General features: G+C 34.6%; 1 protein-coding gene across 1 annotated transcript in view; it reads right to left on the bottom strand.

The window, feature by feature from the left end:
- The window catches only part of POLN (DNA polymerase nu), a 92,041-nt gene that overhangs the window by 42,647 nt on the left and 23,633 nt on the right, over positions 1-25,761 (bottom strand). The window contains exons 15-17 of the mRNA XM_032186932.1: positions 11,505-11,562; positions 9,894-9,971; positions 9,355-9,469 (exon numbers count right to left, since the gene is read on the bottom strand). Of these exons, the coding sequence (XP_032042823.1) occupies positions 9,355-9,469; positions 9,894-9,971; positions 11,505-11,562 (251 nt within the window). The remainder of the gene's footprint in view (positions 1-9,354; positions 9,470-9,893; positions 9,972-11,504; positions 11,563-25,761) is intronic.

Raw genomic sequence — 25,761 nt, 5'->3', positions numbered from 1 at the left:
CGTTATTACAAAGCTGGATAATCCAATGCTAATGAAAGAAATTAACCCTTTGTGAGTCATCTGGCAGCTAGCACTGAGTTCCAAACCTTGGGATTTAGGATGAATCAATACTGGCTGAGTTACACAGCCAGACTGCAGAGCTGAAAGACCACAACACAGTCATGCATTTCTGAATGGAGACTCCAGCAGAGAGATTCAGCTACACATATTTAAGGTGACTGCCATATAATACACATGAAAACTTTTCTCCACTCTCTTCAAAAGCAAGATTCTAGGAGTTACCCCAAGGACTCCATGGCAAGGCTATGATCATAATTTGTCTGATTTGTCTTAATACTGCAAAACAGTTTCATGATTTTATATGTGCTCAATGGCACAGAGAGTGACTACACTTCAAATCAAAACAAAACAAAAAAAGATTTTATTATTTTCCGATGTATGAATTGAAAAGAGTTAATCCAAATTCATTTTAGACTTGAGATTAAGCTCATAAAAAGTGGGAAAAGGAATCCGAGAAATTGCATGTCTTAATTTCTGGTTAGATGAATACGAAATAGTCTGGATTACCCAAAAATTACTTAAACAAAGATGGAGTCCTAAGAGTCCTGAGCTAGTATATCTCATTATTTAGACAACAAACACAAATTGAGAGAGCCATAGCTGGGGGAAAACAGAGCCGCATAACCTCATGGATGCATCTTGTAACCGTATGTCTGCTTATGGGGTTGGGAGGAAAGGTAAAGCTCTTCCCATCTCCTCAGCAGAAGTCCACCTGGATAAACATGATTATCTCATTACTCTTTAATAAACTAACAAAAACCCAGGTGACATGTCTTGATTAACAAAGGCTTTTTCAAGGGTTTGCTGATATTTTTTTCATAAAATTAAAATAGAAACACAAATAAGAAGCGTTAGGACAATGCTCTTGACATATGGTTTAATTTTAAAGTAGTCCTGTGTGGAGTAAGGAGTTGGACTCAATGATCCTTTTGGGTCACTTCCAACTGGGGATATTTTCTGATTTTAATCATATCTTGTTTGAAAAGCATCTAGCTACAGATGTGGCTTTTGCCTCTCATAAATCCATTTATCTCATTCAAGTTTTACTGGCCTATCTTGCTATTTAGTATTAGCTTTGAATTGAAGTGGTAGAGTTAGGACTAATCTTTAAAGTTTTTTTTTCATCTGAAGCTTGATGTTTGCAGTTTTAAGTAACAATAACTTGAGGGAGTAGGCAGCTCAACTTAATTCAATGTTTGCTACACCATACATTTATATAAAGTAACAAAAAAAAGTCAGTGTTTTGCTAAGGATGAATGTTGATTCATCCTTACAATCTATTTGATAAAAAAAAAAAAGTGTGCTTGAAACAAGATTGTATAAAACAGGAATGAGCAAGTGTATATATATTTAGTCTACCTACCACCAAACATTTGTGCATACTTGACCTTATCTTCTTCAAACAGACCCAGTACACTATCTTTTTGTATAATTCAACCCCTGATGACTTATTTTGATTTATTTCAGGAATATCCAAAATCCCTCTGCTTATTTCCTGTGTTCTTCACAACTCAGCAGGGTATCAACAGATAGAACTATTGTCAGTAAGTATCCTGAATTTCCAAGCAGCTGGAAAAACAAAATTCACCTGTTTCGCTATAGTTCTTGATGGCCCCAATGCACAACAGTCTGGCTGACATTGACATTAATAGAAATAATCAGTTCCTTGAGTCCCCTGCTTGGCAGGCTGTAATTAAATAAATTTTCCCCACTTCCTGAAGGAAGACAGTCTCTAAAGAACAAAACAAAACTTTCTGCACTGTGGTCTTTTTATTCAGATCTAGTTGAACTTAAAACACAAAAGCCCACAACTTTTGTCCTTCCAATATCCAACTAGTTCTGTGCTTTGCTTTTTTCTAGGCTTTTTCTTGAGTCAAATCCAAAATTAGCATGTCCTTCTCTTACCAAAATGATTTGCTATATATTACCAACATCCTACACACACATCAGCTGAGGAAACATGGACTTTTATATCCAGCACATTTTGTTAACAGCCTGCAGTTCCCGAGATTATTGGAAATTAAGTGTTCAAGTTCCTCTGACTCTGGCACAGATTATATAATGTCAACGAAAGGCTTTTCCATATCTTCAAGTGTCAGCCAACCTCACCTACACTATAAAAATGGAAAGGAATCTTTCTCAGAATGATTAGAGCTGAATAATTTTATAAATCCCTTGGTATTCTATAATAGATACACATATTCTTATTTCAGGTATTAGCTACCAGTGTTACAAAGAAATAATGAGACAATGTCCTCTTATTCTGCAGCCGTTCTTGAGCACCCTGCAAGCCACATAAGTAGAATGATAATTATGTCTAGTACTAGAAGATAACGTCAATACCTAGAAGGGCATCTATTCATGCTGTTCTCCACCACCACAAGTAAAGCAACAACATGAGGAAGCAGACGGATAAATGAGAGAGAAGTGAATATTTTGTGGTGTCCAATTAACAAAACTTGTGCCAAACTGAAGCAGGAGCAGCTAGACCACTATCAAGCTGCCCAGCCTTCTTTCAAGCATTGCCTTGAGCACAAGCATTGTACGCAACTGACTGTCACAAATCCTCCTCCTCTTTTTTTTTTTTTTTTTCCTTTGGTACAAAGTACATATAAGTACATATCACCCTGAAAGAGTATCCACCAATTACCTTGTTACGTTAATTCACCATCAGTAGTTAACGTGTACAGGGTAAATTATAGTTTAGAGGTAGAAATTAATAGTTTAAAGAGAATGTCTGTTTTAACACTGGAATGGTGGCAGTTATCAGATTATTGGGATAATTATCTTTTAATACACAGTACATCTGTGTATTGAACAGTAGTAGAGATATTCCTCTACTACATGGTACTACAGAAATATAGTTATAGTACTACATGGTAGTTATAGTAGTATATGGGACTATAGAAATATAGATATATATTAGCTGCAGAATATAAGGAAAATTCATTCCACATAAGTAAATTTTTATATGTTCTACAATTCCAATACAATTGGAAAGTATATGAAAAGAGTTATGGAATACAACACAAAATACTAATTCACAACTGTCCAACAATCTTATCTATAATGGGATGATTTCTGAGGCAGAGATTAACATGGATTTCATTATGCTGGAGCTACATCAGCTGAAGTGACAACCTATGACACATCAGAGAAGATGCCTAGATCATTTATCTCTGTGTGCAAAAGTTTATGCACAGGGACATCTTTCTACTTCCAAAGAAATGAAAACATGCATTTTACAGTAGTAACAAATTTGTGCTCACAATTAGACCATAATGTAGACAATTTATTAAGAAGCCTTCTGAATCGCTCCCCTTTTCAGGTAGTAAGTATAACTTCTACGAAGGTCTATGTACCTTGAAAAGACATCTAATAATGTTTCTAGTTTCAATTTGCATTGATTTCACCTCAGAAAGATATTGTGGTCAACAGAATGTTCCTAGTTTCACATACTTACATTCTTCCTAGAGCCTACAAATTAGCTGGATATTCCCATAACTAAATTTCCAAATGTGAAAGTGCTAGAGTTTCACTTCAATACATTCGTAACTAATTTACTTACAAGGTCTTTTTCTCTGAAGCTCTTTATTTAAGAGGATATATAGTCTAGATATTTTCACATCTTAGTTCACAGTTACCATATAGAAAGGGCAAAATATTTTCATAAATCTTGTAGGACATTTACGAGAAATAGATTTAAGTAGAAACTAAAAAGATGAGAGGTTGCAAACGTATCTGTAATATCTGGTTGGTGCCTTAGGAATCACTCACTAGATAAAAGCATGGCCCTGTAATGATTTTCTACAGACTAGAACATAAAGCAAATCTCTGAAGCTCTACCCACTTAGTTTTAGGGACTTGCCTTGGGATGACGCTCACCTCAGAGCGGTAACACTACATTCATTTTTTGAATGAATGGTACACGGTCAGGGTGGAAGTCCATCTCTCACACATCTGTACTGGCAATTGCATAAGGAACTGTGATACCTAGACCAAATCTGAGAAATGGATGTGGATGCCTACATCCAAATCTATGAATGAACCCATTTGACACCACTAAGTGGCCCCTGAAACCTGGATATTCCTGAATTCTTGGCACACCTCAGGGAACACTTCTTTCTGAAATTCTGCATTGTGTACATGTTCATCATAGACCCACTCTGAGCACACCTGACATCTACTTTGATGCCTGTAGGAGCCAATCTAGGAGATGTAATCCGATTACAGCATTATTTACACACAGTTTCTGTCTATAATATGTTTTTATTTTTAATTATTATTATTTCATAGTATAGGTGGAGGGGAATACCACCTTGAAATATTTTTCAGGGTACTAAGGGCCAGAAACTCAGTTCTCTCTTCACTTGGTAGGATTCACAGACAACTCTTCCTCCCAGTGACATGTAGTTAAAGCATGGTCTAATTTCCAGGCCTCACAAATCCAACTTAGATATTGAATCATAAGGCCATAAAAACGTGGTTCTGAGACAGAATGAAAAGCCACCTCAGCTATCCTTGGAAATATCTGATTGACTCATTCCTTCTAGTGATAGATATTCCACTGTCTCCATAAGTAAACCATCTCCATATTTATTTACTTTTTCTATTAAAAATCTTTATCAATGTTAACCAAAACATCTCTTACCACAGTGTAAGCTCATTCATTATGCTTTGTTCACTCTCTGCAACAACTTTGATATATTTGAAGATTTTTATCATATTTCTCCTAAATCCTATCTTTTCTCAGCTGAACAAATCCAATTATTTCAACTTTACAGTCTTTGCTCAACAGAATCTCAGCTGCAACAAGTAGCACAGAGTGGAGAAGCTTTCAGACACAGTCTAACTTTGCTCTGTATCTTCCTGAAATGAGACAGATAAAGATTTGAATGCTTGAAGGTTAAAAAAGTTGAACTGAAGTCTCTAAGCACCTAGCTATTGTACAAAAGCTGGACACCATTGCCATTTAAAAAGAGTGAATCCTGTTCACTTTTTTCAAAATAAAATAAAACCTATCAAGCAGGTGTCTTCAGGTATGGATTTCGGATCACATCTGACTGGATCTCCAGCTCTCTAAGAAAAACTCTAAAGAAGCAGGGGAAAGGACTTACCCACACATTGAAGAATAGCAAGAAAGATGCAAGAATTTGCTTGAGTTGGGAACACTGAAGCAGTACTATCCCCATCTCAAAAAAGCACACAGGCAGGAAGGCAGGACATATTTATTGCAAGCTTAAGTGCTTAGCTAAATCAAGATACTCTTCCTGGATTTTGACCCAGTATGGCCTATAGCAGTATACACTACGGCAGAGGAACATCAGCCTACTGAAGAGTGACAAATGAAGAATATGAGGAGACCGGTAGACTGATACAATCATTTAAATTGGAAAAAAATTAAAGCTCATCAAGTCCAACCATCCACCTAACACTACAAGTCTGCTGCCAAACCATGGCCTTAAATGCCACATTCACACATCTCTTAAAGATCTCCAGGGACGGTGACTCCACCACTTCCCTGGGCAGCCTGTTCCAATGCCTAATCACTTTTCTATGAATAAATTCTTCCTGACATCCAATCTAAACCTCCCCTGGTGAGGCTGATGCCTCGTGTCCCATCACTTGTCACCTGAGAAAAAAGACCAACAAACACCCTCCTCACTGCAACTGCTTTTCAGGTAGTTATAGAAAGCAATGAGGTCTCCACTCCGTCTCGTTTTATTCAGACTAAACAGGCTCTCCCCATAAACTAGCCATAGGAGCACAAGATTACAGCCTGGTTTTCTGCAGAGTATTGCCTCTCAGCTAGGTTTACTGGGCTGGGTATGGCGTTGCAAATGACACTGAACTTCAGTTTCTGAATTAGTGCTTTCTTTCAGCCTCTTGCCATGACGCATGGGTATTGTTTGGGTTGACATACATTTGTGCATCTCTACACTGCACTGTTGACTAGTGTAAAGATGGCATAAAATTAATGTTTAGTAGAAACATCAATCCAACAGGTTTCCAAGGCAGACATCTCTATGTCCCAGAGATGGACTGAATCCTGGTAGAGCATACCCAACCAAATTAAGAAACAAAAGCTTTTATACATAAGAGATCTTAATTCAGTCAGAAAGTCATACTGCTAACCTCTTGGCAGAAACTGCCTGTCATGTATATTCATCACCAAAAGCTAAAAAAAGACTATAAAGTTTTTTTAAAAGATTACATTTTAGATAGAAGACTTTAGCCTGAAGGATATCTAAGTAATGGAATTAAGATTTAGGTGAAGAAGTCATAATACTTAAATATATAATATAAGTGAATAAACTGGTACGAATCTTGGACCGTCTCTGGGATGTGGCTAAGATTTTATATTGTCAATATAAAAACCAAATATTGTCAATATATTATTTATGTTTTAATATTTAATAGTCTAAGGATTTTTAGATGCAGAAAACCTGCTAAGAGATATCTGACACACATTCAGAAGCTGGAATGCTATCAGACACTGACATAAACTTAAATTTTTTCTTCAGAACAAGCTTCTGAAACTAATTCATTCTCTATTGATTTCTTTCAGAAAAAAAAAAAAAAATGGTCAAGGCTTTCCAAGATGTGTTAGAAAAGATTTACAAACAGCAATCCCTTCAAACAGAATAAACATTTAGTATACCACTTGGTATATCCCTTGCACAGATTTTAAAGCCCCAGGATTAAGACCTAATAAAAATCAGGAGACCAAGGGGAGATAAAATAGTTTGTTTTCCTCTTCCTTCCTTGTTCTAATAGCAATGAGAGGGGGAGATGTTTGTGTGTGTGTGTATTTCATGCAAACCACACAAGACTTTTTTTCTAAAAACACGTTATTTAGCTATGTTTTCTAAAGCAACGTTTGTACAGCTACCATATTACACAATAATTAAATTTTGTATCTTGAGACTTTTTCTACATTCAAATAACTAGTTAATTATTTTACATAGTAGATATTTTTGTTTTCAAACTTTTCTAGCATTGACTACATTCAAAACAAGGATACATAGCTGTTTCTCTGATCTACTTTTGTCTTTGCAGTTATGATCCTGTTAAATCTCCTGGTTTTTGACTCGAATAAATACACAAATCCATATCTATACAGGCAAATTAGGTATTAAATAAAGGGTCTGTATACATATTCAGTTACTCAGTCCACATTTGCAAATTACTAATTCACAAGGAAAAAAAATAGAAAATTAATTTCAAAACTATACTCTCAGAGTTGGTGTTATCCATTAACATTCCTCTGAAATCCAAATTTGCTCTGCCATATCACAATTCCCCTAGCAACCAGTCATATTCCACTTATTAAAAATGTGGATTACGAAAGATGAATAAATATCTGGAATGGGAAGATATCTGTGGAGCTCATGATTTTGTCTCTTCTCTTTAGGGTTTAATAAATTAAGGACAAAACTCCAAAACCCAGTATAAGTTCACTAGGAACTGATCCAATAGGAGGAATTAAATTTGTCAGAACAGTGGATGGATGACAAAAAGGATGTCTACATGTGAGCTGGCCATCTCAGACCTACACTATAGTGAGAAATCAACACTTTTAACATGCAATTGATCTACTACATTGGGGGCATCAACAATAGGCCAAATTAATCTCACCAGGTATATAACAGGCATCCAAGGTTAGACCAGAGGAAATCCAACCTTCATGCTTCTGTAATTAATGTCATATAACAAATTCAGTAGTTTCTTCCAAGAATTAGCTTCCCTGAAGCTTAAAGGAAGAGTCAGAAGGAATCATTATGTAATGATTTTGTAGACACACCATGACACTTCTGTCTGATAAAATATTTGCCTGTAATATTTCATTAAATTTAAAGTTACTGTGTAGCAACTATAAGAAGTTGATGGCTGCCAAAAGCTGTGAGGTTGCTGAATAGAATAGTATTTCTGGAGCTTTGCCCAGAGTTGAGACAAAATTTGACTCATCTTCATGCATACATTTGCAATATACCTCCAAACTAAAAAAAGGATTTAACTCCATCACGAGGTTCTAGTGATATGTCAGAGCTAAGAATTGATCATAATGTCAATAGAAGCTTCTAAGTGACTTTAAAGAAAAAGTTGATCTTTCCATAGCTCCATTTGTTGGGATGTTTGTGACCTTGACTTGTGTTTCCCAGACTGTATGTGCATGTCTCAAGCACAGATTCAGTTTTTGGTAGCAGGACAATTAAAAAATAGTTTATTTTTACTACTTCAGTGTATATTAGCAAATAACATATTGAGTAGAAATTTAGAAACTGTAGAATTTGGATTGAGCTAGATCAGGACTGATGAATTCATCTTATCTATTTTTGCTTTCATTTTTTTCAGCTAGCAATTTTCCAACAAAAACAGGGATTAAAAAAATACACAGAAGCAAAGAGAAAATATGAAAATTGCATGGCATTTACATGACGTGATTCTGTTCAATCTGCTTACATGTTATATTATTTTATTGGATCTTTACCAATGTTGTATGTTCAAATTGTAAGATCTATCTCCCTGTCTCTGTAAGATCTATCCTGTCCACCTATTGAGTGCCCATGCACTTTTGAATACAAAGTGAATACCAGCATATACTTTTAATAAAAACAGTAATAAGAAACACTCTCATACAGCTAAGTAACTAATATTCTATCTTTTTGGATAGATCATCTATTGGTCTGCATGCTGAAGAGATCAGTAAACAATAATGGACGTAAGAAACTTCTTTATTAAATTACTATGTACCACTATTTCAAAGTATCACACATCATCCATCAGAAGATGGAAGCACTAAATCTTATGAGCTGAAAGGAAGCCCATGAGATCTAGACATATTTCTTGTACATATATAATTTGATGCCAATACTGCTATTGAATAATCAACCAGATTTCAAGAATGTTTTTACTTTTACTAAGAAAAACTGTTCTGCAATGTTTCAGACACATACCCTACTTAAATGCTGCTCTGGAATTCTAAAAAAAGTATTGGCGAACAATTACATAGTGAGAAACTTATCAGCATGCACTATGCAGAATATGTTATTGCACCAGTTTTAGTCTCAAGGATTATACTTGTCTGCTGGATTATAACATTTTGGCACACATCATTAACAACAGTTGAGGAGAAAAGGCTCAGAAAGACAGAAGGGAATTATTACTCCCAGTGTTAAAACACTATTAGATTAACAATAGATACTGTATCAAAATATTGTTTTTATTATCACCACACAGTAATACAATAGGTTTGGGGCAATAAATATGCCAAATTGCAACATTTACTCTTACCACTGAGAAGCCAGTGTGGTAAAGATATCTGTGGTTTCAGGTTCTTGGAACAGTTTCAGAAGCTCTGGTTCAGATGATAAGTCAGCAAGGATCCTTAATTCAATATGGGAAAAATCTAGAAAACAGAGTGTTAAAATAAATCTATTGCTCTTAAATAAAAATGTTTGCATTTTAACCCAACTATCACAAATCAAAATACAAGCCTGGACTGCTCAGTCATTTCCTCTTGCTCTAAACAAAAACAACAACAGCAGCACAGCTGTAGAAAACACATCCTTAAAGAGTTACAGTCCAGCTACAGATCACACAGTGCCCAATTCCTTCATTATCTTTGGGTGTCAGTTAATCTTGTTAGTTCTCTGTTTCTACTGACAAGGCTTACAAATCATCCACATCTAAAACACACTAAGGAGTATACATCGCATAACAATATTAATTGATACCGAGGGATCTGACAGCCTTCTAAAATATAATGTCATGCAAAGAAGAGGAGAAGAAGACCTCACAGAACTGAGAGTATTAATAACACATTATCTTACCTGCTGCTAAAAACGTATATCCTTTCTTTGAAACAAATAGTGCTCTTGGGGAAATGGTTACTATTTCCTCTTCTTTTCCTAGAGAGGGAGTAGACATTTATGTACCAAATCACCATTCAAAAATGGTGTTGCAAACCATAACAGGTTGTTAATGCCACTCCCAACACCCAACTGAAAATACAAAAACAACAATATAAGCATCCTAGCAGAGCACCGACTTCCAGCATCACAATTATTTTACTCATTAGTCATCTAGAGCATCTGCATCTGACATCCTTGCATTACCACTCATTTCTCCTTCTTTTTCAAAACCTAACCATTCCCTAAACACTAGCTGACAAGTAACAACAATAAATAGCATTATTCACAGATCACTTAATAAAAGATGCATGCAAATAAGAGTCTACAGAGATGAGCTAAAAATGTTTTCTTATCTTTGAACTTGCTGCAGCTATGGGATAATAACCAAATCCTGAGTTATAGGAAGTTGGAAAGTACGATATTAAGAACATGCAGCCAATATAGGCATCCAAATTCCAATGAAATAAACCCTCTACAATATCCCAAAGCAATACTGTACCTTGGCAAGGTATTAGAAACTTGGTGTACTCTAGGAAAGCTCCTTGTCTTAGCGTAGAAAGGAATGTTGTATTTTGAATAACCATAAAAATTCATCTGATCAGTGATAACTGACAGCTGATAGCATAAAAGTGAAGGGGAAAAGTGTCTCAATATAGGAATGAAGAGCTTGGAAACACATCTTTGAGAAGCGCATATAAGAACATTAACAAATTTGATTGAATAATTTCCAGAAAAGTCTACATGCCACTGCTAAGCACTGTGCCACAGATTTAAACAGATTTTTTTTTTAATAGTAACTTCAAAAAAATATTTACAAAAATAATTGAGGAAGATAAAATAAAACTGCTGTCAACATTTTATACCATCTTAAACAGGCCGCTGTCTTCTGATATGTATTATATTAAATGCAGAGACTAGGGAGCTGTTAAAAAGCAAGCCTGCCCTTATCTATTCAACAAATGAGCAGCATTTCCCAGCTGTGACGGTAGGTGTTCAAGAAAGAATTCATATAGGCAAATCTCTCTTATATTAAAGCCTACTGTGGGTTGACACTTTAACACTTGGGTCATCCTTTTCCAGCCTTTGAATCCCTCTGAGTCATCAGCCTTAAATCCACATCTGTTACCAAAAACAACACATATGACAAACCATTGGTGCTTGTCTTTGTGCAGGATTAAGACGACCCAGCTCTAACATCTCTTCCGGAAATGTCTTATAAGCTGAATCCACAAAAAAACACTTCTAGGATGTTAAATGTGTTTAAGATACATAATTTCATCTGGAAAAAGGAACAGTGAGACTGTCCATGGAAATAAAGTTCTAAATGTTTAAGACTATTTAGATCAGTGCTGAAACAGCAAACTTTTTGCAGGAACAACAAGCAAAAAGTGATTGGTTTATATATTAAGATATGAGTCAATAGTCTATTCTATTTTCTTGTATTGGAGTTCTTGGTCTGCTTTAAAATAAATAACTTGGTAAAATAATGGGATAAAATTACCTTTTCAAATTAATAAAAACATAGATTACCTTTTATATACTGTTTCTTTACAATTCTCACTGGATGTTTAGAGATACCTTGAATGTTCTGCAAATGAGAATAAAAATGCTCAGTAAGTTAATGTTTATGGCAATGTTTACAAAGAGTTTATAAGAAGCATAAAAACATTAGTGAGACTAAGGCCAACATTTTTTTCTCATATATTAAATAAGATTAACTACCTTGCCTTTCAAATAAGTGTTTCCCTTTCTATAACAGGTAATTTTGAATATTTCCCATTCCTTTACAACTGTGAGTTTATGAGAATGATTTCTCATTGGCAGCTTTTACAAATTCTGATTTCTAGATGTACAATTATCAGTAACCCAATTAAAAACATTTTCTCTTTAATTTTAACCTGTATTTTTAGATATGGCGCATTACTTTCAAGAAAAGAATACATTTGAAGTCTACGTAAAGCTAAAGGAACAGACTTCAGCCTCAAGTCTTTTTTTCTGACATCTGTTCCTGCTCTTTTGAAATGCACAACAAAATACAGAAAGAGCTGTTTATCAAGTACAGCATATCAGCCAAGGTTAAAAGTGACCGTTGCATTTATCAACAAATATAAGGCAGGACAAAGGTTTACTAGATTTTTCTTTGAAGATCTGGGTTCATACATAGCCTACATCTCATACAGAAAAGCCTGGAAGATGTCACACGACAGCTTCCTTCTGTTATCTTATGACATTATGCCTCCTCATCTAGAAACGTAACACACAACAGGATATAATATGCATCAAGCTCAATTTTCATAATTCCACACAATTAAGGAAGTAGTGCTATATAATTTCCAAATCAGAATGATCATTTTCTATATAATTTTGAACTCAAAATCATTATTTTAAACCTAAGAAGGGTGTAATCAAGCTGCAAAAGTTATTGAAATTTAGAGTGGAAGTAAGAGAACAAAAATGGAACAAGATCGTTTCTAGTCTTAGTATCACCCTTAGAGAACCACAGTTGAACATATTAAAGTTGAACCTCTGCCATAGCACCATACACAGAGGGGAAACTGCTACATAATATACATAATATTTCATAGTGTAGGTCAACTAGGAACACAACTCTAAATCCCTCAATACCTTCATATTCTGGTACCTTGTGGTGCAGAAGAAACACTGCCTTTAATATTTTACTCTTCAGTTTCTAGGAACATTTAAAAATACAGTTGTGGGACTTCTTATTATAATGCTACTGACCACAATTTGAAATAAATGGTTATTTAGTCTGTGCACAACACTAATATTTCTAATGATAACTATTGATTTCTATTGCTAAATTGAGGTACATCAGTGCTTATTCATATGAATAGCAAGCGATTTAATTGGCCATGAAAGCCAGTGGATTCTCAGGAATACAGAGAATTAGGTCCTTCATTATGTACCCAGACATTAATGTGGGAGCCTCATTTCACATATTAAAAAAAAAAAGTCATAAAATTTTAATTTTGACTTCAGTCATTTTAATGGTATAGAGCATTTTATGGAAGTTTTCATTATGGTCTACTAGTTTATACTAGTACCGACATTTCATTTACTTAAGATATACTCCTATGCTGGAAGTTAGGTTAAAAAGCTCTTTAGAGTTACTCTCAGTGATTATTGTTCATTCCTTAACCGGTTAGATTCAAAATCACAAAGTTAAATAAATAAAGATTTATTTCAAAATCTATCTTATACTGCTAAAATAAATCACTATATTGCCATCTTGTTTTCACTGAAAGCATATGCAGGGAGTCTGCTTTCAGAGCATTTTCAGAAGTGTTACTAATAATTCTGAAAAACACTAGCAAGTAATTGCAAGTGCAAAATGTACTTTCACTTGTAAATTAGCTAACAACTCATAATTTGAATAAATCTTTAGAAAAGAAGTAGCTCAAGAAACATGAAAGTGGTAATGCTCACCTTTAAGATACTGGAATAACTCAATAGATTTCTCTCACCTAATTTCAGACATATTTATATTATTCTTTGGTCTAAACTAGCTGTCTAGTTCCTTCTAGTATCCCTATAGTCAGTAGTCAAAGACGCGAACCTCCAGGGAGTGATTTAATTACCTGTATAAGACCCATTTAGAGCAACTTGACCTAAAACTTGCCTGGAGGTGATTTCTGAGATTTAGATTATCAAATTTGATGAGATAAATTTACTTTAGATTTTTTAAAAGACGGGGAAATAGGAGACGATCATAGAAGAGTCTTCCAAATGAAAAGCTTTCCTCCGCTTGAGCTGAAAATTATGTGACAGTATTATTATATCAAAAGTGGAAGACTGATGTGGTAAATGACTGTTACCACCTTGGGCTACAAAACAAAGCTTGGCTTTATGTATTTATTTCAAGCATGTTCCTGAAAAAACATAGCAGATCCAATCTGAAATGTAACTGCTATCCCTTAGTGTTAGAAAAAAGGAATACATGCCCTGTTAGAAGTTACACAAACAAAATTGTTGTCTCTGAACAATTATGCTCCAACAGACGAGAACAAACATACTTGAAATAAAGTTGTGGAAAAGCTGGTTGTGAAAGTTAACTATTAATACTTCATTATTTCTGGATGAGTAAATAAATAAATAATCAGGCTAGTCTAGTGGATGATTAACAGGAAAACCTTAGCATTACTTTAAAAGCTATCTGCAGTTGCCATTTCCGCTAAAGAAATGTTCATCATGAATATAACATACATACATACATACATACATATATATATATATATATATATATCTCAAAACCAGAGATAATCAGACTATGAGTTTGAATTTACTGCCTTAGTTTTGTTGAATAAAAAAATTTATATTTAAAAAAAAATCTAAAAATAATGTTCAGGTGTTCTAATGGATAGGACAGATGAGGCTAAGATTCCAGTTCTAATTATCTTTGAAAGGCTGTGGTGACTGGTGATCAGGAAAGGTTCCTAAGTACTAGAAGAAAGCAAGAGTCACTTGTATCTTCCAGGAGGCCAAGTAGGAGGATGCAGAAAACTACAGGCTGATCATCCTCTCTTTGATTCCTGGGATCTACTTGACTGTGTAAATGGAAATTTACATATTTTGGTTTTATACATATACATATATATACATATATAAATTTACATATTTTGGTTTTAGTCATGACTAGTAGAAAGCTGAAAAAATACCCCACTTCAACTGCACACTTTTCTTTTCAACCTTTTTATTTCCAGTGAAAGTCTTTGTTTTTACTGCAAGCATTAAATGACTAAAGATGAAATTTTGTAATATAGATATCAAAACTAAAAGGAAAAAAGTAAAAAGGCAAAAAGAATCACACCATGAATCATCAGAGTGAGAAAAGCCCTTTAAGGAAAAATACAACTATACAACTCAAAATCTCACTGAAAGGTGAAAAAATTGAGCAGCAAGGAATCATGGAAAAAGCAATATCAAATTTTATGAGCAAGTGATCATATATATATATGTGTTTTGTTTTTTTTTGTTTTTTTTTTTTTTTTTTTTTTACATTTTCTTCTACAGTTTGTTGAAAATCTAACCAAAATCCTTTTTCTCTGTAAATACTCCAGCCAAGCACTGAATCTGATCCGTATTAAACTCACTTTGGATATGATAAACAGACTAGCTGCCTTTCCTGGGTGTCCAAAGCTGACACCTTTCTTTGGCAGCGGACCTAGCATGCTCAATCAATTCCTCACCCCTTTTACATTTTCAGTTACTTGACACATTCCTCTAGCATGCAGATGACTGTTGGATCTCTGGTTCATAGTTAAACTCTTCAAAAAAAAACATCATGCTGGAAAAGCAGGGATCAGGCATGGTGGGAAAAAAAGTCACTATGAACACTAGACTAAAACTGTACATACCTAAAAACAAAGACTCCTGATTTCTTTCCTCCTTCCTCCATAATCTGATTTTCCTGCTAGTATAATCCATTCTGACTAATGATCCTGAGGCATTACATACTTTGTTATAGCACAGGTTAGAAATCTGTTTTCTTGGTTCTGAAAATACCACTATTAAAAAGCAGTTCTACTTTTGTCTGTTGTTTCAGGTGAAGATAGCATAGATTCTTGCCTCTGCTGTGAGCTTCTGTATGTAGAGCCTTTCAGAAACAATGACAGGCTTAACTCCAGCAAGGATACTCAGAATTGATGGACTCAATATCTCTGTTAGGGCCTCACAAATATAGCTTTCTCATACGTTGTTCAGCCAGAGAAGAGTACAATTATCAAGGAAAGCAAAAACTAATTAAAATTCAACAAACAATATACACTTCCTAGTTTTATAAGTATATAATCAATCAATTACAATTTCTGTTGAGCTTTCCAGTTTCAGTCTCCAAATTCTACATTTAATTTGATCAATGTATGCTTGATTCTTTCCTAGGTTAAAACAGCACGTTCTTTCAGTTCTTTCACAGGATTACAGAATACAGATGTCTACTGGCTACATTACCTTTGAAGGCAGTGTGGTTAGACTTCGCGCAACCACGGAGGCTGAGATGCATCTTAATTATTTTATACTCTCTCAAGTAGAGTTGTTGCTCATTTTTCCTATATTAAATCAACATTTCAGTTATTTCTGTTGATGCAGCTAACCCATATTTCTCTTTTCCTCTCCATACATGTTTCTAGTAGCATAAATTCCTTTTTTTGTTGTTGGTTTTTTTTTTTTGGGGGGGGGGGAAGAGGGGTAGCCTCGGTCAACCTTTGTAACTCCCTAGAAATAAATGCCCATACATGTATACAATGACATCTATACCAATTGTACTTTGACTAGAAAATTGCTTGCTCATCTACTAACTGCTCAGATCTGCATGATTTTAAGTACGCAATATGCAACAGAAAAAAGACTAGGAAGTTGCTGAAATAAATGGGAATGCACAGAAACGGCTGCAGACTAAGAACATTTGATTCTAATTAATTTCTGCACTAATCTAGGGTCTTATTTAAAAATAAGAACAGAAACCAAACTTACTCATTGAGATAAGGGTATCCATTCATAAATTAACAGTGTGGATGTGTCATGAGGAAAGATCAAAAACAGCCAAGAAGTTAAACTGAGCAGATCTAAGGAAGCAATTAGCCTTTTCTCCCAGTGTCACTTAGAGATCAGATAAAGTTATAACACATATACATCTTTTATAACACACATATACACATTATAACACAGATATATCCTTTTGTATAGCAACTAATCCACCCGCTGCTAAATGAGGCATGGTGCCAAACTCTCTACAGCAAAATAAAACACAAAAAGAGGAATTAATACTGAGGCTATCAATATTAGTAAAATCCCCAAACTAGTTGCTCTTCTTGTATGCAAGCATATTTACTAGGGCTGTGATCTTGTCAGATGGAATTATTCTAATAGAGGTTGCTTCAGGAATTCTTTTTTTTTTTTTCTCTCCTATTTCTTAATGTTTGAGAAAAACACAGATTTTCTCTGGAAAAAAAATAAATAATAAATCTAGTTTATCTCATGAAATTTACCACATTTACCACTCCAGGAAAACTCAAAGCATTACAAGTCCAAAAACTTTCTGGAATTTATCTGAGAATCACCTTCTCCCAAAGCTATGTAAATAATTAAGGCACAAGAACTCTGTAGACTGAAACAGAAATTAAGCTCTTAAATTCATCTGTTTGATGCCTAGCATTGTTTTAGCATTTGGAGCAGAAGCAATACTTTGGTCTGCAAGACTAGGTTTTGTTGCAGTGATAACAAATAGGTAGATGACAGCTCCGTTGAGCTTTATATTACACATCTCAAGAGATATTTTCTTTTATTCTTGTATTCTTCTATTGTAAAATTTTCCTTATATGCATCTTCAAATTTTTCTTACTCTTCTTCCAGTTGTCTTTTCTGGCTCTATGTGGGACTACACCTATTGATAAATTGTGCTCTCAGTAGCTCAGTTAGTCACTTATAGCAGAAAACTAAGCACAGGTTCAGTGAGCTACTTGCTTAATTTTCACCATTCAGCTCATTCCTTTGTTAAAGACCAAAGCTGCTGGAGAAACAGAGAGGAAAACTGCATGCTGCCCAAAGTAGCATTCTCACAAAGCAGAACAGCAAGACTGAGTCCTGAGGGCACTCAACCTCAATTCACTGAAATTGTCTGACACCTCTGAAGTCGATGGCAACTCACTCATGAGAAATTACACAGCAGAAATAAAAATGTAAAAAAAAAAAAAAAAAAAAAAAGTAATTCCTGATTTCTCTTTTGGAAAATTGCTATATTTAATTATTGTCCATAGCAGTATTTATTTATTGTTGCAAAAGAATAGGCAGTTTTCTGTGACTTCTATATAAGACATAATTTCTAGACATCCTGAAGATCTAATTTTTAAAGTACAGCATGTACCTCAATAAATAGAGAAAATATGAAAACGAACAAGGTCACCATAGCAATACCAGTCTGGAATGTATGTGTACTTGCATTCCTAAGCAAGTCTTGACTTATGTGCAATTGCCACCTAGTGGCTAGGTAAAAATCGAAATGTCCATTTTCCTTATCAAAAAATCCTGACTCATACTAAGTTCTGGAAAGTTTTCTTAAGATAACTTTAGGATTTCTTAAGCTTTGGTACTAGTTACTGTTTTCCAGCAATGGACAATCATTCAAAGGTGATGCAGTTGGATGTACCTCTCCCCTCTTGCCTTACCCAGCAGCACAGAATTATCAAGATTTTAGATCTGTCAGTCAAGTGAGAAATGTAGAAGTAATTCATCACCCTCCCACAAACTTAAGAAGCTTTAGAAAGTTACCCATAAGAAAAGAATAGCATATTTGATTTCCTATTATTAATCTGCTTTTTGTTATATATTTCTAAATTTAGACCTGCCAGTGACCTTAGGTAATAATGTTGTAGAAACATGAGAAAGGATTACTGAATGATCTTTTAAATTAAAACAACAACAACAACAAAAAAGTGACCTTGCTAACTTATTGATTTGACATGTTGTGACAACTTCTTATATAAAATTATGGGTTTGGCCCAGCTGCTTGTTTATATACCGACTGATTACTAACCTTTGCACAGTAGGCAACAGAGTTTGTATATACATGGCTCTATGCATCTTTCAAAGAGACAAACTTTGCTTTTATTTCCTATATATAAATAAAATAATTTGTTAACCTAATTTAGTTCATTTTCCAAAAGAAAAATTTTACTCGGAACATAAGCTCTGTTAAATTAACATTCATTAATACAGGAGGCTCTGGGATGAACTTCAGGAAGATGTAATCTGGTTTTAGTGAAAAAAAAAAAAAAAAAACAGTGCTAAGACATGGATGACATGCTTTGGGAAAACAACCTTTTGAGTAACAGTTAGAGCCAGTAACTATTGCACTAATTGCACACTAGCTGTATACTAAAGCCTTAAAGTAAGCAGTATCAAGGGAATATTGCTCAAAGGTACAAATATCGGGCCTTTAAACACATGAAAAAATGACAAGGTTCCCAGACTGGAAAAATTCCAGACTGGAATCTTTCTAAAGAAAAGATGTTACAGTTGTTTTATGTAAGGGTAAAATTTAGCATCTTAAACAAGATTCTTCCACGTACTGAGGAATTTACTGAGTATATGTTAGCAGGGAATTCCTCTCAAAAAGATACAGAGGACTGAACAGGAGGCTGACTGAAGGAATTAAAGGAAACCGTAATAACCAATGTCACTTACTCACTGTGAGGAAAGGACAATTCTTGATTTGGTAGAAGTGGTACTTAATTATGAGTTCTTAACTAATAGCCACAGCAAGCAGATGATAATGTTAGTACAGGAGAACTGAGGACAGAAAATCTGCACAGGAGTCAGCACCATGACTCTATCCTTATTCCGTTTATCTTCAATGATCCTTATACAAGCCACTATTTATTTTTTGTTCCAAACCTGAGAGAATGAATCTGTCTATAAAACTGGGGGTGAAATTTCCTGAGGTTTTTTGAAAGGATGCTGAGGAAATAAAGAACTGGCAAGTCTTCCACCCATTCATACAGGTAAAAAAGAACTGTCAGCTGAGAAAGATTAATGTAATAGGGATGCAGATTGACAGTGATCATTTTCCTGAAATTCTTTAGAGAGACAATGACAACTCTTTCAAAAGCAGAGCTGTTTGAAAACATGACCATCCAAGACAAGAAGACTCTCTTGCTGTATCTAACTTTTAATCTTTTATAAATCCATTCTCTTTTTATCATTCTTCATTTCTCTCCTTCCTTTTTTGTCCTGCCAGAACTGAAGTTTTTGAAGTGATTTTTTTTTTTTTTTGACTGAAAGACAGGATGGGAGAAGAACAATGCACAGCAAAATAAACTATTTAAACACTTCTGTTATATTAAAATTTAATGAAACTTGTTCTGAGATCAGAATTAGACTACACATTTTCCTTGCAAAAAGTAATTCGGCAGTTAAAAGAATATACTAACATCTCTTACTTTTCAGAGCTTGGAAGACAAGATGCAATTTTTGCACCTAAGTTCTTATTTTATTTTATTTTTTAATTGTTCGCTCACAACATAAGTCTCCAAGCAGGAGAATTTCTTTGAATAGAAAATCTTTGAATATTTTCTAGAAGTGCATTTCTAGAAATCCCATTGTTTGAATATTTCATATGAAGAATAAAAAAAAATCTTCTAGCAGAACTTCTAAAATCTTAATCAACTCACAAGAGGTACCGACAGCTTCATAACATGAATATTTACACTGACATGAAGACAGATGCATTTTTGCACATTGCTGGAGACTTGATCTGTGAGCAACTGTCTTACGGATGAGGACAGTGAAAAGGAACTCCAGCCATGGGCCCTATTAAACTCCTAACTGCAGAGGTATAACTGTGATCACAGTGTGACTTGAGAGGATGCTAACAGATGTCACTCTCAAGCAAACGTAACTTGCTTAGGTGGGAGCTGAAATGCGTATGAACAAACCATGAAATAATAAATACTGTGATAGATTACAAGTGAATAGCACTACTTTTCTCTTGTAATCAAAGTACCATGCTAACATTGCTCTTAAATTATTAAAATCACATGGAATAAGACTTCAGAATTCCAAGAGACACAACACAGCGTATACATTAACTTTTATACCAGACTACTTTAACTTATAGATATTACTATAATTAATTCTTAAAATAATAATAATAATAATAATAATTTGTAAGATAGTGGGAACTACATAGCTAAAAAAAGACACATTAATCAAGGGTGACACTAATTTTGTTTGTTGTTAGCTATGTGCTCTAGTCACGTACATATTAGAGAAAAAGACTGGCAGTAGAACAAGTTATATTCCAGCACAGATTTCTACAAGGTGATCGGTGTATAGCTTTGGCTTCTACCTGCAGCAGTTCCAAAATATATCGGCAAAGGCTATTCAAAGGAAAAAATGAATCAGCATATAACCAACTGTCTTAACAAAGCCCACTCAACAGCAATAGGCACTCAACTGCTGACAATTTAATTTATACATAAGGTAATTGAAATGTAGTATCTCAGAAGCTGAACAGAACAGAGGCACACAGTGCCATCTTCTCTCTAGCAAAGAGACACTTAAAAGGAAATTTTTCTATCCCATTCTAGAAGTCTGAGCTTCTCTGAGGAGTGTTTTGCCAGGAACTAAAGGAGAGTGAAGGAGGAATTAGGGCTCTCAGTCAATATTTCATAATGTGCTAGTAGCTGACATTACATACATCTTTCATTTTTTGAGCTGTTAATGCTAATGCTCTATGTATTTCTGTGCTTATGTCTAGTTTGTAGAAGAAGTAGTGACAGACTCCCTCTTTTATCCTGAATTAATAAAATGCAAGCATTTTTTTTCTGTTGATTACTGTACAGAAGCAGATTTATACTGGCTACACATCACCATTGTGTGTATAATTATGTTTTGTGTGGTATTTAAAGAAAGACAATCCCAAATAGAAGTTATCTACATGATTGTATTGCTTCTGTTACTACAAAATTACAGCCCAGATGATGCCCCAAGCTTTACTGAGCCAGATGGAAAACATTATCATGTAAAATGTAGTCTATGCATCCGATACACTACACCCACCACGAGATCCATACACATATACAAAATAGGAGCAGAGAATGCCAAAGATATGCACATATTGTAGAAAAGGATACTAGGAGTACACGCGATGCTAGAAGAACAAAGGTCTATGATGCAATTGTAGGTCTTATTTCTGCAATTTGATATTAAATTAACATGATGATGTTCTGGAGCACCAGACATCGGCGTTATGATAGTGCTAACAGACTTTTCACACTGTAGTTGTCAAACCCATAACGAAGAGCATCTTATTGCAATGTTAACATCATGTAAATTTTTATCACAAAAGCAATTGAACTAAAATCATCAACATGCTCCTTCTTTCATTCAAGTAAAATTTCCTATCAAAACAAAAAACTGAGAAAGAAAGAACTGTCTCCCACATTGTTACTATTTCTTTAAATGCTAAAGTCTTCACTAATATATACTTCAAAAATAAAGCAGCAGAGATTGTAAAAACATCAATACTCTAAATACATACAAAATCAGATATTATTTTAGTGCTATTAAAGCAGCCATAACAGCCACACATCTCAAAATTATTGAAACAAACATACTGAAAAGAAACATGACAAAAGAAAAGCACATTTTGAATTCAAGATATACTCAGGGAACACAAACCAACCATAATAAATGGCATGGATGCTCTGATTTTATCAGCACATCAGCACAGTGATAGCTGTTTGTACTTCGAGAAAATATGACACTAAACTGCTTTGATACAAAGGTCCAAGCAAATGCACAGACTGTCATCTCTGTTAAGACAACCATTTTTTTCAGTAAAGCCCATGTCAGCGCATAATTACCTAACAGTGGTTTTGTTAGCCTAAAAGACATTAAAGAAAACTTTCATCAATACGTCTTATATGAACCTGGAACGTATCTGACTCCTCTCTATCCTTAGTGCTTTCCAATAAACATATGGAAAACAAACAAACAAACAAAACAAACACGTAAAACACTCTGAAGTAAAATCAATGCAAACCTAAGACCCACACTATCTGTTCATTTGAAGTGTTAGTTCATTTCACTAGGTCAGCATATGGAAACAAGCTTACAGAAATTGTATTCACAATAGTGCAGTTTCAAAACCAGCCAAGGTACTGGGTCATTTCTGCAAAAAAAAAAATAAAATAAAATAGGAAGATGAGATCACATCCCTGCTCCCAGACTTAGTGTCTGCCTCCTTACATTGCATGAGCTCTGCCAAACCCTTCCACGAATTGTGAAGGAAAGGGACAGGGGAAGCAAGACACTTCAGTAGTGGTCAGCTACTGTACAAATTTGAAATACCTTGTAGAAATTTCATCTGTGTTGGAATCTAATTGTGACCAGAGACAATAAAGTTGCAGAAAAAAACTATTGGTATTATCACAGATCAGCTTGTAACCTTAATGAGGCTGGGAATGAAATGCCTGACATTTGAGAGCTGTCACAATAGTTTGATTGCCTGATTCTGGTGGTCTGCCTTGCTTTTTGTCCATGTGCATGGGTATGCTAAAGATGTAAAACCTATTGGGATAGCTTTAGAGGGAGACAAATGGGTAGCATCTCATCCACGCTGTCCATAAGCCACAGGACAAACTATCCCAAAGCTACAATTGAGTTTTAATTAGCTTTAATTGACTCAATTACTCCATTCACTCCAGAAGACAGCCTAGAATGGAAGAAATACCTACACAGTGCAGGTACACATGCACTGTCTCTACTTCAATAGATTCTCTCTTCTATGGGAACTGAAACCAGACTTCTTATTCATATTCCAGACACTGATGGAGAGTAACACACACATTTTCTAATAAACGAGGATGCAATTCTCTCTCATGCATTCAATATCAGAAGATATTATTTATATCTGCTGTAAAGATTGATGTATTTTCAATATTCAGGTTTCCTACGGTTTGTCTTTGAGCACATTAACATTCAACATCCCCTAGCTATGTTCTCTTTTTAATGACATTTCTGCTTTCCAAATTAAAGCCTAAGGTGCTTCTTTGATGGGTTAAGTTTCTTGGCCTTTCTGGACAAGCTGGTAAAACTATATTTCCTTGGAAGAAATTGGAATGTTTTCATTTATTTTTTTTTCACCTGCTCTGAGAACGTAAAGAATTTTACTTATCTCCAGCATAAATTTTGATACTCAAAGGAAGGAAATATCCCTGAAGCCCAACAGTTTATGCTTTATAGTTTAAAGATACAAACATCTTATGAAGAGTAGAAATGTAAACTCATTAGTAGCATTTCAATTCTCTTGCTGCAGAAGCCTGGAAGAAAAATGCTTTCTGCAGACTATCTGATTCTAGTGCTGAAGTTTACATCTCAAACCAAATTATAGCATACAATTATAAGCAATCTTTGTATCTAGAGTTCAGATTTTTCTGTTCATTCTGAAAGAGGCTTTATCTTAATTGGCTTTATGTCTTCCAACCTCTGCCATGACTCGCTTTTTCTTTAAAAGGTGAGAGACGGAATAATGATATTTTAAGGGAGGTTTGGAAAACAGAAATATGTCTTTTATTAATGTAATAAATATACTTAATGTGAAAACTACTAATTAGCTATATAATAAAGGAGTATCCTAATGCAGACCAGTCTAACCTATTCATAAATAAAATTAAAAACAAAATATTCAAATCATAAACCTAATTAACTTTTCCTTAACAGTCACAGGCAACTCATCAGAGGATGAAAAAATAGTCTATGGATTTATTACAACATAATTTGACTAAAGAATTTAAGTTTTTGTATTTATTTTCAGTTTTCGGATAGGTTCCCATGCAGCAGCAAATAGTTACAAGGCTATAGCAGGAGACTACATTATCAAATCTACCTCTCTTTAGTGATGCACTACATTAACTAAAATAGACATACACGTGGAAAGCCATTGAATTCAAGTTCTACCCAGAAACCCTCTCTAAGCTGCTGCAACATAAGAGTAAAAAAAAAAAAAATTAAAATAAAAATAAAAAAAAATGTGAATAAGCTTATCTTTTGACAGAAACCTGCTTAAAGCCAAAAACATACATCATCCATCCATCCATATGTGGATTTGTCAGAAAGATGATCATGAAACAATTTATTTGAAGAAGAAATCCTGTTTTGTGCCTGATATCTGATTATGTCCCCTTAAACCTATGAATAAAACCCCCCTAGACTCCATTTTATATCTTAAAATGACAGATCTATTTCCTTTAAAAATAAAAAAATAATAAAACAATAAAATAATAAAAACCTTTGTTTGAAACCTTATCATCCACAACCACTGCAGAATATGAGATTTTTTTTCTAGTTGAATTTTCACAGTATCCAATGTACACTTCTCTTTTGTTTTTATCACTTATTAAAGCATTTTAAAACACAGTTCAAAATAAATTACCTCAGCAAATGTTCAGCTAATATATGACATCACAGTGACTGCAGAAATATCTATAATACTTATGATTTCTGCCAAGCATTTTCCCAGCCCTTCAGCACTTAGCGAGGTGACTGGGCATTGCACTATATCTAATATATCAATAAACTATTCAGAAACAGATGGTATAAATTCCATAAACACTTCGCACAAAAAAGCTGTGCCAATGTTTTTACTTATACAGAAAAGCCAGACATAGGCAACCCCAGATCCTAACTTTAGCACCATTGCTCTGGAGAAAAACAACATTTTCGTTGATTGAAAATTAGATTTAGTGCCATTATTAAGAATAACGGGCCAGAGGTCACGTTGTATTTTATGTGGTTCTTCAAGATGACTATTCAGCTCTAACTTGTAAACCCTGTGCAGCACATCAGAACATTTAGCAGTGTGACCTTCATGATCTTCTCTTCCATTCCCTACCATCTCTTCCCCCCGTCTGGGTGCATAAGAAGCAGGAGCAGCAGTAACTCTCTCCAGTTCTGTTTTTAATTAAGAATCCTAGACACTGTTTTTTCACTCAGCAGAAAGCACAAACCCCCACTACAAATAGTCCAAAGACAACTTGAATGGAGATGTGCACCAAGAAGGTAGGAAGATATAAATGAAACCTGTTGCGCCTGTTGCTTACAGAGCAAGAGAGCTCTTCTCTGTTATAAGGCCTGAAGCCCAATCCCAGAAGAGAAGGGCTTCTCTCATCTTGCTCTTCCTTTTTTTTTATTTTTTTTTTTCTGGAATCCTTCTAGGGCTAACCAATCCTTTACAAAAAGTGGTTCATGACACCAGAAATTTATTATAAGG

Source organism: Aythya fuligula, chromosome 4, assembly GCF_009819795.1.
Source record: "Aythya fuligula isolate bAytFul2 chromosome 4, bAytFul2.pri, whole genome shotgun sequence".
Taxonomy (NCBI): Eukaryota; Metazoa; Chordata; class Aves; order Anseriformes; family Anatidae; genus Aythya; species Aythya fuligula.
Note: the sequence above shows the minus strand (reverse complement) of the source record. Positions and strands in the feature narration are given on the sequence as shown.